Here is a 19904-nt window from a genome sequence, read left to right on the forward strand (position 1 = left end):
ATAGCAAGGACAGCTGAGAAGATCATCAGAGTCTCTCTTTCTTCCATCATGGAGATTTACAACACATGCTGCATTAACAAAGCCAACAACATGTCCCCACATACCCCTCACACACACACTCCTCACCCTCCTGCTATCTGGAAGAAGGTACCAAAGAATTGGGGCCATCACAACATAGATACATACACATACAAACACATTCATATTCAACAATACATCTCTGCACTCAGTCTGCAATTTTTGCACATCACACTTTTATAATTCCTACTATAAGCTGTTTTGCACATCACATTAAAATGCTGCTGTAATGCTGCTGCAAACTGTTGCTGTAACAATTCAATTCAATTTATTTGTATAGCACTTTTAACAATGGACATTGTCTCAAAGCAGCTTTACAGAAGTATAGAAACAGAAAAAAAAATATAAAGTATAAAGTTGTTACTATTTATCCCTAACATTTATCCCTACACACTTCTACATATGTTTAAAAATACAAAGCATCCTAACTAAGCATGCTTACAAAGTTTCAGTAAAACCAGATGAGAGTCACTGGCTTAATAGAGTTGATGAATGTGCAAAGGACACAAGAGAGTAGATGCCTATTATCTTCCAGAATCAGACATATGTAAGCTTTCTAATAAAATAGTAACTCTAGATGGCATTTCTGTTTTATCCTCTGCAGCAATAATGTACCCTGAAGTAGTGGACCTTATTGACAGATTTAATTTGAGGCTTATGTAGAAAATATTACTAGAATAGGCATCTTTCATCTCAGAAAAAATGGCTAAAAAATATGTCACTACATGATGTAAAGACCAGGTAATGCTTGTTACTTCTAGGTTGAATTATTGTAATGCGTTAGTTTGGATGTTCCAGTAGCAGACAATATGAACACATCACTCCTCTTATCCACATTACATTGGCTCCCAGTCAAATTTCGCACTGATCATAAAATATTACTGCTCACCTAAAAAGAACTGAATGGTTTTCCACTGCAGTACCTGAGTGGAAGGCTATTTGATGGTACCTCAGGAATTGAGCAGGGGTTAGAAATTTTTCTTACAAAGCCCTGAATTTGTGCTTATAAGTTACTCAAAAGATCCTGGTTACACCATTGCACAATATACACTTATTAATCAAGTACTCATCAGGACACTCCAGCCAAAATGATAAAATCACATAAAATTTGTATAGATAAGATAAGATAAGATAAGATAAGATAAGATAAGATAAGATAAGATAAGATAAGATAAGATAAGATAAGATAAACCTTTATTCGTCCCACAGTGGGGAAATTGTGCATATTACACAAACCAAATTCACAAACAAAATTCTACGTTAATTAAATCAACTTCAGCATTATAATTTGTTGTCTTGGACCCTCAATGCCAGTTAAAGAAGTGTGGTTCAATTACATTTTCTTTTAGTTTTGCTTTGTGTTAAACAATAAAGATGACCATAATCTGTATAATCTCCCAATTTCTGCAAATTATTTGTCATTGTCACCACTAATCTAATACATCTACAGCCACCCATTTAAGGAGAAGTCTGCTCTAAGATTTTCTAACTCCACCTTGGACAAAGGTTGCAGAGGGGACCGGCATACGCCACCCTGGTACCCAAACCACTCCATTGCTTGCTTTAGAGCAGGTATGCCAAACCTCCGTGTGACCTATCAAAACGCAAAATGTCATATGACCTAATTAGCATGTAAATATGACCACAATGCAATTCTCATTTTAAATTAGTGATTGTAAATAGTTTTTTTCTGTGTTGTCATTAAATACAATACATTGTTGAACAGATAATACATCTTAAATTAGTACAAATACAGATTTTTATAAGGACAGATATGGTCAGTGTTGTGATTATTTAAAGAAAAACAAACACTAGCCCAAAAGCTTTACAATAAGCATAAGACTTTTGTCTTAACTTATAAAAGATTTGAAACTGAACAAAATTATTTAGGCACAGAAATAAGTAGACATGTTATTTTTCTTTTTCTCTTGGGGAAACAAGTTAATATTGGTGTGCATTTCTGATTTGCAATACAAGCAATACTTTGATTATGTATGATTAATCCCTTTGGAATTACCTGAATTATGTATACATTTGTCTTAAAATCTGGTTTGATCTCATCTGAATTACAGTCATCAAAAACTAATAAATAATACACAAATTATTGTATTCAGTATATGAAAGAAAAATACAGGTATAAGTTGGAAAAAGTATTTCAAACTCCTTAGGAGTGGCCATCCAGGTAAAAGGTGGTAAAAAAGAGCAGCTAAAGACTTGAAGAAATCATTGGTACTGATAAACATATCTGTTCATGATTCTACTAAATGGAAAATATTAGACACAAATAAACAAAGAAACCTACTTTCCAAAAAAAAAACATTTCTGCACACCTGAAGTTTGCCAAAGACTACAGTGAATCTACAGTGCTACTGGAAAAGTGTTTTTTGGACTGATGAAACTAAGGTTTGTTTGGGAAGAACATGCAACACTGCATACCAACATGAACTTGCCATCACTGAGGAAAAAATTTAATTCCAATTTTTTTTTTTTTTAAATATCCCACGAGGCAATATCAGGGAGAATTTGCAACAGCTGAAGCTCAATAAAAGTTGGATGATGTAATAGACAATTATACCAAACATGGAAGAAAATTCACTACAGAATGGCTTCGAAAAAAAAGAAAATCCACCTTTTGTAGTGACCCAGTCTGAGCTCAGACCTTAACCCCATTAAGATATTGTGGAATGACCTCAAGAGATCTATTCACACCCGACAGTCTAAGCTTATGTCTGAGCTAAAGTAGTTCTGTAAGAAAGAGAGTCTAAAATTCCTGAATGTCACACAGATCTAATCTGCAGCAACAGGAAACACTTGATTGAGGTTATTGCTGCCAAAGGAGGATCAACTGCCTAATAAATGCAAGTGTTTGTTATTTTATAGTACTGTGATCGTTTAATGAGATGTGTTCAATAAAGACATGAAAGATAATTGCTTGTTTGTCGTTGACTTAAGCACATTGTGTTTGTCTACAGCTGTGACTTTGATTGAGATGAGATGAAATTTGAATTCTATTGAAATATTTGAAAACTATTGAAATCCACTTTTTCTTGCCACTGTATGTAGCCTGTGGTGGGTAACAGGGAGCAACATGTTGAAAATGCAGTAAAGAGAAACAAATGCAAAAAACAGATGCATTTTACTGACAACCCATGAATGTTTCAGAATCAGAAACACTTCAATAAGCCAAAAACTGCCAAGCTTGGTGGAGGCACACTACTGTGTTATCTCCAGCATCCTAAGCAAGATCCTGTCTGACCAATGCTGTTGTTATTTCACAAACACTATGTGAATTACTGGGGGTTCAATAAATTCAATAAGTTCTTGACCTAAGAACAAAGATCCACATGCTGAGGTGTTTATCACTGGAGAATTCGATACAGGTGCAAGAACTCATTTTGCTACCGCCATTGAGCTCTAAATTCCTTGTCAAGTGGCAAGGGCCTTCTAAGGTCACACAGCCCCCATTCCAGAGAGGGACCCCATTGGAGATGTTGAGGAAGGAGTGTCTGGACCTGACCCTCTGATACTATCTGGTTGGACAGGCCTCCACTCTAGATTCAGACCACACCCAACTCCAGTGGCTCCACCACATGAAAGATGTTAACTACAATACTATCACTCGTTGGTATCTGGCACTTCAACTGTTGAAGTTCAAGGTGGTCCACAGCCAGGGTGGCATAGATGACATTGTCAGGTTTCTTTTAGCAGCAAGGGGGAGTTGGCTGCAGGTTGGACAGCTTCCTGGGCTGATTCAGGCAGTGGGGGAATGTGGAAGCACCAGTTCAATTGGAGGGCAGAGCTGAAGGAAGTGAGTGATAAGGATCACACACATGTACCAAATTGTATTAATGATTGTTTTCTGTTGCATTGAGTCATTGTGACAGGCATAAAAGAAGAAGAGACAAGAGATGAAGGAGACATGACAAACACACAAAGCCGTGTGTGTGTGTTTTACTAAAACCCTTTATTAATCTATCAGTTGAAGAACAACACCAGTTTGCTGAGTTGCAGAACATGTTACACAAGTATAAGTCCAAAGCCAAAGGGGCTCTTGTCAAATCCAGCACCAGATGGCTAGAAAATGGTGAATATCATATTTTTTTCAATTCTATAAACAGATTTCCAGCAATTAAATTAACGTTATGTTACCAATGATCCCTAAAATGTATCCAAATTTTGTTGATTTACTGAGGTCAAGCATCATTGCAGATGCTATGTGATCAATTTAGAGGTGGCAGGCTTTCAGTGAAACATTATTCCAGCTGCTACCCAAAGCATTGCTCTGGAAAAGCAACTTGCTGCAATTTCCTTTGTGTTTTTGACTTATTTCAGCATTTTTGTTCAGCATACACCTGTTTGCATCTGTTTCTGCATTTGGTTTTTACCAGACATAAACTTGAACTAATTTTATTTTGTTAATGTAACTCAGTTAATTTACATCGATTCGTTGTACACATTTGAACTATTTAAATTCCATAACCTTTTCTCGGAACATCTACTGGGCTCTATCCAGGATATGCTAATCATCTGCATTTCTTTTGTCACAATTAAATGATTGGTCTTATTGTCATGAATCTCTGCCTCACGCATTGGTGGCAAGTATGCTGTGGACGGCAGCTGGTGGCGCAGGTGCATTTCCGCATGTTTGATTTATATTCTGATTTATGTTCTTTGTTTCGACATGGCCTTTCCTGTCTTTGTCCATGTCATATCACTTCCAGTTCCCCATGTGTCATGATTTTTTCACCTGCTTTCAGATTCATCTCTGATTTGTTATTATTTAAACCCTTGTGTGGCAGCATCTTAACAAAGTTTTTGCCCCAGACATCACCTAGCCTCACATTTATCATATTTTTGAGGCCTGTGTCTCGCCCTATCTTTGTTATGCCTGAAACTTTTGTTTGTATTAGCAAAGCCATGGTTGTTTGTTTACCCTCATTTAGAATCCTGAGTCTGTTCTGTTCTTGACATGCCTTTTGCCAATTTTTGGACTTTCTTTGTCAAGAAGAACTGCCTGCATTTGCATACTTTTTGATAGAATTTCCAAAGCATGAGTTGCACTATATAAGCGAATCTGCTAGATGCTTTAAATGTAATAATAAAAAAATTAACTTAACCATATATTCTATTCTATACAGAATCCATGTAAATTATATTATTTGAAGTCAATGTTTTGAATGTTCACCTAAAATGACAGTATGTTACTGAAGACAAAAGGTGTTAAAAGGTGACAGGGAGTACAACAAAATTTGATGAATCCTATTTTTTGTTCTATATACTATTTGTGATAAATAAGGGAACTGCATTCATCTATTGTAGTATTCTTGTCACATTCAACATTTTTCAGTGAAATGTATACACGCTTTTAACCAAATAAGATACAAGGCCCTTGCATAAATTGTAACACTTTTTTTGCATCAGGTGAAAATTGTTATATGAACCTCACCGCTGTGTTTGGTTCAATGAGACGATATTGGAGGTCTCTGGCTTTGTCCCATTGTCCTGATGTACACAGCTGTGCTAGCTCACACACCTGCTGACCCAAAACATTTGCTAAAGCACACACACCTCCAACAGCACCTTCAAATGAAAGGAAGAACAAGTAAGGTCAGTACATAGCAGTCTCTCTCCCGATGTATATATACATACTGTATATGTATGTATGTATGTATTTACGATAGATAGATAGATAGATAGATAGATAGATAGATAGATAGATAGATAGATAGATAGATAGATAGATAGATAGATAGATAGATAGATAGATAGTGAAAATTATAAGAAGTGAAAATTATAGTGAAATTTGATTTTACATTCTTTTCTATTTTAATACAACATTTATATTTACAAATAATATTACTGACAAAAACCTAAGTGAAAAGTGGAATCTTTGCAATACTGTATATACACACCTATAAATAGTGCAGAATCTTGAATATTATATACTCAATATGTTGAACACTTTAGTTTATTCCTTTAAAATATTGCAAGTCTTTAAAACATTCTGTTTGTTTCCATCATCAAAAAAAAATACAAATCCCAGATTTTCAGTGTGGTCTCAGACCTGACTGTAGTATGCTTCACTTACAAATGCAAATAAATGTGCATACTTAAAGTAGACTAGAGGTTAGAGGAATTGCCTTACCTACTGAATAGGCAGCCATGAGGAACCCAGCTGATCCTGCCAACACCTGGAAATCCTGTGATCTGGTTTTGTATACAATCAGACTTATTCTTGTAATCTATCAGTTTCTCCCAGTGTGGAAGAAAATCAAAGAAAGAATAATTAATGGACTGACATGATTTACCTTAATATACATATAATGTCTATGTATGTATATATATATATATATATATATATATATATAAAATGTAACTGATCAACCATAACACTGAAACCACCCTGCATGTGGGCAGTGCAGGCTAGTTGCAGTTGAGGCAGTCAGAGCACCAGACTTGCTAGACCAGTCATTTCTAATAGATATTAACCACTGCATTACCAGGAACACCTCATTTTGGAGATGCTCTGACCCATATTTTCTTCTTTCAGTAGAAGTGAAGAAAACTGAATGTTATCTGATAACATCAGAACTGAACCACGGAGCAATGGAAAAAGGTGGCCTGGTCTGGTAAATTACGTTTTCTTTTAAATCACTGGGTGCATTGCTTATCAGGGGAACACATGGCACCAGGATGCACTATGGGAAAAAGACAAGCCAGCGGAGGTAGTGTCATCTTTTGGGCAATGTTCTCCAGGGAAACCTCGGGTTCTGCCATCCATGTGGATGTTACTTTTACACGTACCACCTACCTAAGCATTGTTGCAGACCATGTACTTTTATGTGACCTTTTATGGAAACAGTATTTCCTGATGGCTGTGGCCTCTTTCAGCAGGATAATGCACCGTGTCACAAAGCAAAAATGGTTCAGGAATGGTTTGATGAGCACAACAATGAGATTGAGGTGTTGACTTGGCCTTCAAATTCCCCAGATATCAATCCAATTCAGCATCTGTGGGATGTCCTGGACAAACACGTCCAATCCATGGAGGCCCCACCTTGCAACTTAGAGGACTTAAGGGATCTGCGGCTAACATCTTGGTACCAGATACCACAGCACACCTTCAGGGATTTAATGGTGTGCATGCCACAATACTCAGGGCTGTTTTGGCAGCAAAAGGGGGACCGACACAATATTAGGCAGGTGGACAATATGTTATGGCTGATCGGTGTACATTCTAAGACATTTGGGTATGAGATCAAAAGATGATTATGAGTTGATAGATCAGAATTTCAGCCACTGTTTCCTGACATTTATATCCAGATGTTTTAAACTACTCAGAACATAGGCAAAGGTTCTTTCAGTTTTCATGTATGCATGTTCTGATCAGATCCTTTCTTCAGATCTTTCCCCACACTTTGGTCTTTCAATCACTTTGATAGAAGCTAATTTTGTTAGAACTTCAGCTCTGTATTTCCATGCAAATTCTAATCTGGCTTTCTAAATTCTACTGCTGAGAGAACAGTACATTGTGGTACCTTTGCCCCTGCCCAGTGGATGTTGTTGGTGATGTCACTGTTGTTTTTGGGACTGCTCTCGATGCCTTCCCATTTGGAAAGATCATGAAATCCCTCACCCTTCAAATTCAAAACAAAATGCTAATCGACCATGAGCAGACAGAAAGTCACCACTCTTAGTTGTGATTCCTCTTCACTAAGATGGCATCCAAGGACAGTCTGCAGGTCTTCCTAGAGCTCTTTGAGCATGCAGCAGCTTCGTGGGAATGCCAGAGGAGGAATGTTTTGGAAAAAAAGGCTACCTTGCTGCCCAACAGCTGACAGCATGGAAGGTTAGAGTATTCCAGCGTCAAGATGATGCACGCCTTTGAGTAATTGATGGACAACAAACCCATCCCATTTTTTGCTAGCTCAACACGAGTTTTCAATTATTATATATAGGTTACATCAAGTAATGTGAGATGCTACCTGAAGAGGTGATGACCCAGGGATCGCCTGTTGCATTCATTTTTAACAAGGTCCCTTTCGAAAGAACTAGCATGAACCTTGTTGGGCCATTATAAAGGTACACGCAAGGAAATTAATTTGTGTTAGTCCTGGTGTATAATGTGACAAGACATCCAGAAACAGTGCCTCTGCACAGTGTTTAATATTCATAACAACTGACTCATCTTATCTGTAAATACATACTCATATCTGTAAATATCAGAAAACAAAAGCTGATTCTGGTCTATCATATCATATTTATTACTGGATCTCAAACCCAAATGTGTTTAAAAAAAACTGGCCAGAGACATTACCATGGGAAAACAAAAAAGACTTTACATATACAGTATGCAATTAATACAATTATTTTAGAAAATTGCTTATTAATATTTTTGGAAAATAAGTAGCTTCTTAAAGTATGTCTCATATTGTGTCAAAAAAAAATCAATTAATTGCTAGGTTTAATAACGCAAATATATGATAGAGTAAAGTAGATAGACAGTCTCTCTTACATCTCCACCACTATCTTTTATGCCAACTATATTTGGATGCTGGGATAACTGTACCACTGCATCCACAGGCAGATCCAGAAAGGTGTTTGCTGGCACACTATACAGAACAATGGGTATAGGACTGGAATCTGCTACCTGTGTGTTAAAAAGAGTATTAACATCAATAACACCTCTCCTTAAGAAAAAACCAAACAACTCTCCCTAAACAAATAAACTAATAAGAGACTGGCTTGATCACTAAAATATGTGAATTTATGGCTGTAATCATGTTTGTTGAAATCTATTTTTTGTCTCAGAATTTCAAATGGTCAGTTGTTTTTAAAGCGAACAGATGTCTAATCTAAAGCAAACTCGTTGTCCAGATTTGAAATGACATTATCAACTTGAATAAAATGATACATATTTATGAGCAGCAGTTATTCATGATCATTGATTTTGGTGGACAGGATGCAATTACTGAGAACAATTATGACACTGGACTTATACAATAAGCTGCTATCTAGTCATATCTAGTGTAGCAGCTCATTTTGAGTGGTTTTAGACATACCTTTGTTCAACTGTGTTTCCACAGGTTTGCTTCCATGTACAAGACAAAGACAGTACAGGTTAACCAGTTTGTCAAATTTCAGCAAAATTTCACAACAGCCTTGAAACTAGCCCAAAAATAGAAAAAGTAGACTTTTTTTTTCTTAGTCATTGCAAGGAAAACAAGGTCGCTGTGTTGCATACATATTTCTTAATACAAATATTATCCCAGTCACTGTCTCCCATTCCTTGGAATCTTGATGTACCTTATAATATGGTTCAGTAGATCAAACTGTTTACTATAATTGAATCCAATTCTTTGATATAAAACAAGGTCTTTGTGGCCATAAAATATTAAGAACCAACTTATGTAGGATGAGTAGGTCTAACTAACAATCAACATTCCAGTTAATACAAATGGTTCAGCGGGGTTCGGGTCATGGCTCTGTGAAGGCCACTGGGGTTTTCCATGCTATATGCATAAAACCTTGTCTTTAGGGACCTTGTTTTTTGTCTTTAACTGTTGCCACAACGTTTTAAGCATACAATTATATACATCTCTTTGTAGCTTTAACATTACTCGTTACTGTAACCAACAGACCTAGCCTAAATACAGCCTCAGCAGCAGACTATTATCCCTCATTCACCAAACCTGGCAGCTAGCACTAAGCTTTATGATAGCATAATAATCTTATGCTTATGCACAGCTGATGTTTCTTCTAGATGCAGTTTGGAACTGCAGTGAGCGATGCAACAGAGTATAGGTGATTGGTAGGTACTACATGCATAAAAAATAAAAAATCGAGTTAAAAGGTAAAAAATATTTAAGATGGAAGGGTAAACAATTAATTACTTGCTAGGGTTACTATGACAGATATAGGACGATATATTTTATGTTCACAAATTTCTGTCAAACAAATATAATCATTAATATTAATTATTATTAATAATTAATTTAAAAGCAATCCAGATTTTAATTCCGAAAAAGGCATTTATTTTAGCAAAGTCTGCTGTTTAACGAAGAAGAAGAAGAAGAAGAAGAAGAAGAAGAAGAAGAAGAAGAAGAAAAATTCTCTTTAAATATCCTTCTTTGGAAACTTTGGAATCTTTGCAATATATACACCTATAAATAGTGCAGAATCTTGAATATTAAATACTCAATATGTTAAACACTTTAATTTATTGCTTTAAAATATTGCAAGTCTTTAAAACATTCTGTTTGTTTCCATTTTCAAAAAAAATACCAATCCCAGATTTTCAGTGTGGTCTCAGACCTGACTGTAGAATGCTTCACTTACAAATGCAAATAAATGTGCATACTTGCACAGCAAAATTTTTTCTTTGCATATCCTTCTTTGGGGTGTGAGCACAGGATCAGCCTCGAGGAAGTGCCCCTGAAGCAGAGAGGATTAAAGGCCTTGCTCAGGGATCCGACAGTGGCAGCTTGGCAGTGTTGGGGCTTGAACCCTATGAACCTTAACCACTTGAGCTACCAGACTAAGGTCTAACTTGCTAATTTTACCTATATTTTTGGTTTATAGTCAAGTTTGTGCATTTGCTGACCACAGTAAGTTTGTCATGAAAAGGCAGGAGGTCATGCCTGTCCCATTTCCATAAAGAGATTGACACAGAGGCCATGCCAAGGTGAGCTGGCACAAAAAAATCATGTGCTAAAGCACAATGTAAGGACTTGTCAGGAACAGGAGTGTTAGAATCCATGTGCAGATCTTTATTTCTAAATCCAATCAGGCAGAAATCGAAACCATAGGACGAGGCAGAAGTCACAAACCAGAAAACAAACACTAGAAAACCAAAACCGAAACTCGTGGTCAGAATATAACAGGCAACGATCAAACACCGTAATATCAAGACTGAGGTCTGACCTTGAGGTATTACCTTGATATTACCTCATTACCTTGATATTACCCTATTACTTGATATGATCTTGATTCTCTAAGTGTAGAGAAAACGATGCTTCACATCTAACAAAAGGTGAGCGCTGCTTAAATGCCCAAGCAGACCTGGAAGTGAGTTTGTGTGAGTCAATACTCGGGTGAGGGCTCTCTCTGTTTTTCTGGATCTGAGTGTGCTGTTACACACAAGCAAAAGTAAATAGTTCATACTGAAATTTGGATGGTCTTACATAGATATCCTGAAGATTCCCAAAAATATGTTATGCCTATCTCACTTTTTATCTAAGAACTATTGCTGTAATTATAAAGACTAATCTGTCTTGCATTTATCCCAGGACACTTATTCATTCACATTATATTTACACTGAACAATCTTTCAACATGCATAGCTCTGTTTGACTTTACACTTATTCTTCTATATACTGTAATTATTTTGAATCCCTCTACCTGGTGTCACCCAGAAAAGGATGAGTCTAGTTCCTCTCAAATATTCTTCCAGCTGTCCTTGACACTGTCACCTCTGACTTGCTTATTAGCTTATTGCTAAATTGATACCCTCTACATTATATTGTTCACATACTGTATAAAGTTGCACTATTATTAAACACTTTCTTGTAGATGCTACATTCTTCCTTTTTGCTGCTATTTCGGTTCATTATTCAATGACAATAAATTATCTATTTATCTGTCTATCTTTATAATGGTTTTTATTTGTACATTTTATAGGAGAGATATATGTCCACTTTGAATATTGTTTAGATAATGAAATTGCAGCAGATCTGAATAGTATATTAACACTGCATTCCAGATTAAGGTAAGCATGCTTTTTAAGATAGCCAGTGATTCATGTAGCTATCTTAAAAAGCATGCTTACCTTAATCTGGAATACAGTGTTAATATACTATTCAGATTGGTTGCAATTTCATCATTTTATTTTAGTCAATTACCAGGTGCAGTTGGTATAAACACACAAGTCTGGCAACACATGCAGCAATTTTGAAATGACATATACTCACCTGTGTATAGTGGTTAATGAGAGCACTGCTATTCATTCTTCCAAGATAAAAACAAGGTGTCACTACCAACGCACAGTCAGCACCTGCACTGGCCATTCTCTCAGTCAAATGGATTGTAGCTCTTGTGGCTAAAGAAAAAATACAGAAAACATGTTCTATTTATAATATACAAAAGTTAAATTTATAATTTGACTAAATAAAGTGGACTGCATTGAAAATTTGCAGCAATATGTCAGACCACATTTTATCTTTTGTATTGTATTTGTATTGAATTTTCTAAATGCCTTCACACTATCAAAAATAAAATTAGCAAAAGACTGGCCTTGATGTTCTGATACTTCCAATGGGGAATAGTAAAGGTTATATACTATTAAATAACAACATTTATTATACTCATTATAGCAATTTTTTTTAAGTAAAGCATCCCTTAGTTTATTCACATTTTATTAGATCCCAGCTGCTGTGGTGAGAAACAATGTGTAAAAGCTATCAGCCAGATAGCTATACCATAATCTCAGGGATAAGAGAAGGTAAAGTAGGCTGAGGTTTACTGCAAAAGAAAGTCAAAGTCATTCTGTTGGATTCAGATCCAGTGACAGGTAAGAGATGACTTTTTCTTTGAGACATTAATCATCTAAGCAGCCATTATAATAATAAAAGGGTTTGGGTAAATTGTGGCCAAGGAATGTACATTTTTAGCAATAATTCTCAAATAGGCTATGACAGTGAAGCAATGACTGATTGGCAGTAACATGCCCAAAATGTAACACTGGCGGTAATATGCCCAAATATGCCAAGAAAATATTCTCCCCACCATTACACCACCTTCACTAGCCTGGATTGTCTACGTGCCTCAGAAATCAATATTCATCAGACCAGGCTAAGTTTCTGTGAGCTGGTGCCCACTGCATCCTGCAGAAGTGGAACCTGACAAGGTCTTCTGATGTTGTAGGCCATCTGCCTCAAGGTTTGATGTGTTGTGTGTTCTGCTATGCTTTTCTGCTCCTCCCAATTGTACAGAGTGGTATCTGAGTCACTGTAGCCTCTCTGTCAGCTTGAACCAGTCTGGCCATTCTCAGTTTCATAAACAAGGTATTTCCATCAGCAGAATTGCCCTCACTGGATCATTTTTCTTTCTTGCACCATTCTGAGCAAATTCTAGAGATGGTTGTGCAGGAAAATCCCAGGAGTTCAATTAAATTTTATATGTATCACACTTTTAACAATGGACATTGTCACAAAGCTGATTTACAGAAATATAAAAATTCAGGATAGAAATTATAAATGTTATTTTATCCATAATGAGCAAGCCAGCTGTAATAGTGGCAAGGAAAAATACCTTGAGATTATATTAGAAAGGAACCTTGAGAGGAACCAGGAAATTCATAGTTTTAACAAGGTGTCTACCTTGTTGAGCTTATCAACTGTTCTGTGATGGAAAACTGTTTGTGGCAATTGTACTTTCAAACAGTGTTCACGTTTTCACGTGGCCTCCACAAGTAAAACTCAAATCACAAGAATCAGAATGGATCAAGTATGTCTAAAACAAAATTCTCAAACCAGCCTAAATTATTCTCAAACTAACAATTATGCCAATTATGCTGGTCTGTAGACCAGCAGCTTCAGGTAATATTCACATCAACTGTTAGAATGTAGAAAAATGTGACCATGGTGATTTTGACTGTGGCATAATTGTATATCATGTGAATCATGTGATCTGTATATCATGTGAATTGCACTGCTGCCACACAATTGGCTGATTAGATAATTGCTTAAATGATTGTACATGTGTTCCTAATACACTGTATATACAATCAGTGTTCTGAGTTTCCAGTGTGGCCACTGGCTCTACCCCTGGTCGGAGTCTCGTCACTTAGTGGTGCTTACTGATGCTGTGGATGGATAAAAAGGATTTTTCTATTTATTATTTAGTTACATTTACATTATTTACTGTCCAGTGTCACCCAAATAAGGATGGGTTCCCTTCTGAGCCTGGTTTCTCACAAGGTTTCTTCCTAATATCATCACAGGGTGTTTTTCCTTGCCACCGTCACCGCAGGCTGGCTCAATAGGGATGAATCAGGGATAAAATAGTTTAATCATAAACTCAGTTGGAGATCCTGGGCCTCAGCCCATCCCTGTGTCGCTGGATTTCCAACTTCCTGACAGACAGACCACAGGCAGTACAGTTGGGCAACCATTGTTTCACCCTCACTCACCCTCAGCACTGGAGCCCCCCAGGGTTGTGTTCTGAGCCCCCTGTAGTACTCTCTGAACACCTACGAACACCTGTGTGGCCACTTCCAGCTCCAACAACATCATTAAGCTTGCGGATGATACTGTGGTGGTGGCCCTAATCTCCAACAACGATGAGACAGCCTACCTAGAGGAGGTTAGAAACCTGGAACTATGGTGCCAGGCCAACAATCTCCTCCTGAACGTCAGCAAGACTAAGGAGCTGATAGTGGACTTCAGCACCAAGCAGGAGAGGAATTACCAGCCCCTGACTATCAACGGGTCCCCAGTGGAGAGAGTGGACAGTTTCCGGTACCTAGGTGTTTACATTACGCAGGACCTGACATGGTCCTGTCAAGTTAACACCCTGGTGAAGAAGGCCCGGCATCGTCTTTATCATCTTACTTTAAACTGCCCTCAAAGGTGCTAAAGACATTCTACACCTGCACCACTGAGAGCATCCTGATGGGAAGTATCACAGCCTGGTTTGGAAACAGCACCAAACAGGACAGGCAAGCTCTCCGGAGGGTGGTGCGATCAGCCGAGCGTACCATCCACACCAAGCTTCCTGACCTGGGCACTATATACAGCAAGCAGTGCTGGACCAAGGCTAGGAAGATAATGAAGGACCTCAGCCATCCCAACAATGGACTCTTCTCTCTGTTGCGGTCAGGGAAACGTTTCTGTTCCTTGAAGGCAAACACAGAGCGAATGAGGAGGAGCTTCTTCCTGCAGGCCATTCGGGCCCTCAACCAGAAGACCTAGTACCTGGACTTTCTAGACTTACCCCACACATGAACATTACATTCTACCTCACACATGAACATTACATTCTACCTCAGCGGATTGTTGCACACACAAATTGCACTACTTGTATACCCTGCACTATTCTGCACACACAATAACCACACTCACTGGACATCTTAGTGTGCATACTGCACCGACACTTTATTGTCATTACATTTATATTTGACTATTGTCAATCTACATACATGTATATACTATATATCATAGATGTTTATACATTATATATATATATATATATATATATATATATATATATATATATATATATATATATATATATACACTATGTTGCCAAAAGTATTCGCTCACCCATCCAAATAATCAGAATCAGGTGTTCCAATCACTTCCATGGCCACGGGTGTATAAAATCAAGCACCTAGGCATGCAGACTGTTTTTAAAAACATTTGTGAAAGAATGGGTCGCTCTCAGGAGCTCAGTGAATTCCAGCGTGGAACTGTGATAGGATGCCACCTGTGCAACAAATCCAGTCGTGAAATTTCCTCACTCCTAAATATTCCACAGTCAACTGTCAGCTGTATTATAAGAACGTGGAAGTGTTTGGGAATGACAGCAACTCAGCCACGAAGTGGTAGGCCACGTAAACTGACGGAGCGGGGTCAGCGGATGCTGAGGCGCATAGTGCGAAGAGGTCGCCAACTTTCTGCAGAGTAAATCACTACAGACCTCCAAACTTCACGTGGCCTTCAGATTAGCTCAAGAACAGTGCGCAGAGAGCTTCATGGAATGGGTTTCCATGGCCGAGCAGCTGCATCCAAGCCATACATCACCAAGTGCAATGCAAAGCGTCGGATGCAGTGGTGTAAAGCACGCCGCCACTGGACTCTAGAGCAGTGGAGACGCGTTCTCTGGAGTGACGAATCACGCTTCTCCATCTGGCAATCTGATGGACGAGTCTGGGTTTGGCGGTTGCCAGGAGAACGGTACTTGTCTGACTGCATTGTGCCAAGTGTAAAGTTTGGTGGAGGGGGGATTATGGTGTGGGGTTGTTTTTCAGGAGCTGGGCTTGGCCCCTTAGTTCCAGTGAAAGGAACTCTGAATGCTTCAGCATACCAAGACATTTTGGACAATTCCATGCTCCCAACTTTGTGGGAACAGTTTGGAGCTGGCCCCTTCCTCTTCCAACATGACTGTGCACCAGTGCACAAAGCAAGGTCCATAAAGACATGGATGACTGAGTCTGGTGTGGATGAACTTGACTGGCCTGCACAGAGTCCTGACCTGACAGAGCCAGGCCTTCTCGTCCAACATCAGTGTGTGACCTCACAAATGCACTTCTGGAAGAATGGTCAAAAATTCCCATAAACACACTCCTAAACCTTGTGGACAGCCTTCCTAGAAGAGTTGAAGCTGTTATAGCTGCAAAGGGTGGACCGACATCATATTGAACCCTATGGATTAGGAATGGGATGTCACTTAAGTTCATATGCGAGTCAAGGCAGGTGAGCGAATACTTTTGGCAATATAGTGTATATATTATTGATTTACATATTTTTATAAAAATTACATTATATTACATTATCATATTATTATCATATTATAGTTATAGATATTATATTATTATACTATTATGTTATTTTATTATTGTATTACATATAATATATAATGTATTATTTATACTTTATTTTTTACAAATTTATACTTTACAGCATAAGGTAAAACGGTCCAAGTTTTCTATTCATAAGCTGTGTAATAATAATTCAACCAACACTAAATCAGCTTACAAGTTTGCATGCAGATCTATTTCAGGATTATGGTGTACTGAGTCATTTCCGTGGTAGACATTTACTGAATTTTATTGAATTTAGCTGAATAGAATAGAATATGCAATTATTTGTACATTTTTATATATATAAACATTTTGTCTATCAATATCCTTTGTGGTGCTCCTGAAAAGTTATATATATTAAATAATACATGAATAAAAGAATTCCAAATGTTCATGTTAAATGTTGAATCTTCATGTTAAATTCTTATATTGATTATGGTATTTTACATTATATATAATCAAATATACAAGATGAGTTGGTCCAAAATCTCCCATAGGTGTTCAATTGGATTGGGATTTATTATCTGCAAAGGCCATAGCAATAGACTGAAATCATTGTCATCATCAAATTATTCAGTAGGCCATTGTATTAAGGTGTTGTCATGCTGGAAAAGACAGTTGCATGATATCGAGTTGATTAGTCAGAATCATTTTGTGTAGATTTGCAGTGACCCTTCCCTGTAATGGGCTAAGTATATCCAAACCATGCCATCAAAATGCCTCACACAAACCAAAAGCATCTTACATTCACAGCCAGATCCAGCCATCACTAGCTTTGATGAAGGCAGAGCTTCTCTAACTCTTCTTACAACATCTACACGCTCTTCGGCTGTCAGATATGGATACTCTCCATTAGATCCTTGTACCACAAGACCTGACAAAAAAGTGAGAATTAGGGAATAAGACTATTTTATGGGTAACAATAGAAAAGAAACTCTTAAAAAATGAAATAGATGTTGACATTTGATGTTGACAATAATTATTTGCATTTAACTGTTGAAAACAGTATATTCATTTAACAGATAAACTAAATAACATTTCAAGTATGTCTAAATAGGCCCTACTGAATACGCAAATTTCATTGGAAGTAAAATTGTTATGCTTACCTCTAAAAGGCATACTGCCATATTTTTGTAGATTTTTGTCCAGGCTTTGATAATCCACATTTCCTTTCTGTGTAAATGGAGTGGCAATGGGAGGATAAATCCCAGCAATATCAAGCCTTTGTGAAGCATGTTGACTTACACTTTTCCATACATAACCAAATTCTCTTCTGTATACACGATTAAAAATCCTGAGCAACATCATTCCTCTGATTTTTGGTGCAGAGAGAGCAGGTCAGCCGATATGTGAACTGTTACTTACAGTTAATATGCACTTTGCTCTCTAAATATTGACAGTATCAGAGTGGAGGAAAAGCATGATTCAAACAGATTTAGCAGTGTTACAACACATCTAAAAAGTTATAAAATATAATACAACATGTTATAGCATAATATTTAACATGTGCATTAGAAAGAAAGTGAAATTTGTATTTGTATTGAAGTTCTGAAAGTGTTCTTTCACAGATAATAAGCAATGGAGCCTGCAATGGCACCTGTTAATGATTGAAAAGTAAGTTTGGACATTGGAATTGTAGTTTTCGTTGGTTTTCTCTCAGGGAAGGAGGGGTTGGATCGGTCCAGTGGATGGCTTTTCAATATTAGCTACATGACATGGCTGAAATAGTAACATAATACACTGTAATTAATGTTAAATTTACAGACTTAACATAGTTCCATGCAATTCTGATTATAGTCCAAAAATACCTTTTTCCCCAGAGAAATTACATTCATAATCTTGTTACAATTAATATATTAGGCAGCAAGTGAAGAATTCTCATAGTGTTGTTGGAAGCAAGAAAAATGTAAGGATGCATCCTACATTAGCACATAACAATTATAGCAACTAACAATTTAATTGTACTCTATTTTGACTGAAAAATTATCCAGAGGACTATGACACAATAATATATTAATCAAGATTAATCAAGAAAATAAGTGACAGATAAATCAACAATTTTTTTCAGGTGAATATTCCTCACCCCACCTTGGGTGTAATGTTTTCATCAGTGACAGTGTCACATCTTCATTTAACTGGACACTGTGTAGCATTCCAGTCACATAGATTGGCTACTGCAAGAATGTGACTACAAGAACGTGATAGAAATATGATCCGAAATATGGGTCAGAACACTATGACTTGATTCAGTAGGAAAAAAATTGTCCTTTCTACAATGTCCTTTCTACAACAGCACCCAATGGCTTATGAGGAACTATTAAGTCAGTGTAGTTTCTGAGTTTATTATAGACCCTAATTTCTTGCTGTTGAAGAAAGATGTAATGGCAGATCCATGACGGTGTGACAGTCCCCAAGTGGCTCTTGCGTCCAACCACTTTACAGTCAGCAAACCTGAGCGACTGAAGTAAGGCGACGGCATCCAAACATCCCAATACACCAAACACTCTATGCCCATGAACCTACCAGATCTGCTCCTTTACCTAAGAAAAACTATACATTGAAAGCTTGACTAAACAAATTGGTCTTCAGCCTAGATTTAAACACTGAGACTGTGTCTGAAGCCTGAACACTAATTGTAAGGCTGTTCCATAACTGTGGGGCTTTGTAAGAAAAAGCTCTGCCCCCGCTGTAGCCTTTGCTACTTGAGGTACTACCAAATTACATGCACCCTTTTATTAGAGTAGGCGTGGCGGACCATAAATAACCAAAAGATAGCTCACGTACTATGGTGCAAGACCATTTAGTGCTTTATAGGTCAGTAATAGAATCAGAATCAAAATCAGCTTTATTCGCCAAGAGTGCGAAGACACACAAGGAATTTGTCGTGGTTTTTTACATTCTAATGAACTGAATCTAAGACGGATACAACTGCTGTTCTCAAAGTCTTCTGACTTATCAAAATGAATGTTGACGTCTCCCACAATTAATGCTTTGTTTAATGAAACAAAGAAAGGTTTTTTTGACAACGCATATGTGCAGCTGAACTTTTCATTTACTTTTTTCACATCTTTGGGCTCAACTATAATAGAGAGTAAAACAAATAGTTTCAAGGCTGTAAAAGCAAGGGAAAAGGGTTTTTCTGACAAACGCGTATGTGCCGGTTAGGGATAGGGTTAGGATTAGGAATAAGGTTAGGGTTCAAATTTTATACTAATGATGGAAAAGGTGAAATTTGTTCATAAACAGT

General features: G+C 37.3%; 1 protein-coding gene across 1 annotated transcript; it reads right to left on the reverse strand.

The window, feature by feature from the left end:
• Positions 1-1499: 1499 nt before the first annotated feature.
• Positions 1500-18017, reverse strand: hoga1 (4-hydroxy-2-oxoglutarate aldolase 1). The gene is made up of 7 exons (XM_058382378.1): positions 17764-18017; positions 17403-17531; positions 12048-12175; positions 8594-8728; positions 6224-6320; positions 5525-5658; positions 1500-1672 (listed from the first exon to the last, which is right to left on the reverse strand). The coding sequence occupies exons 1-7, from the start codon at positions 17963-17965 to the stop codon at positions 1523-1525; spliced, it is 975 nt and encodes a 324-aa protein (XP_058238361.1). The 5' UTR covers positions 17966-18017; the 3' UTR covers positions 1500-1522.
• Between the last annotated feature and the right edge of the window lie 1887 nt (positions 18018-19904).

This window comes from Hemibagrus wyckioides, linkage group LG27 (assembly GCF_019097595.1).
Source record: "Hemibagrus wyckioides isolate EC202008001 linkage group LG27, SWU_Hwy_1.0, whole genome shotgun sequence".
In the NCBI taxonomy this organism is placed as follows: Eukaryota; Metazoa; Chordata; class Actinopteri; order Siluriformes; family Bagridae; genus Hemibagrus; species Hemibagrus wyckioides.

Excerpts from the sequence above, each read along its gene's own strand:
- hoga1 (XM_058382378.1), bottom strand. The coding sequence starts at position 17,965 with ATGATGTTGCTCAGGATTTTTAATCGTGTATACAGAAGAGAATTTGGT. Across the intron at positions 6,321-8,593 it reads TAAAAGATAGTGGTGGAGAT|ATTACAAGAATAAGTCTGAT; the intron begins GTAAGAGAGACT and ends AGAAACTGATAG. Across the intron at positions 1,673-5,524 it reads TCATTGAACCAAACACAGCG|GTCACACGGAGGTTTGGCAT; the intron begins GTGAGGTTCATA and ends GCGTTTTGATAG.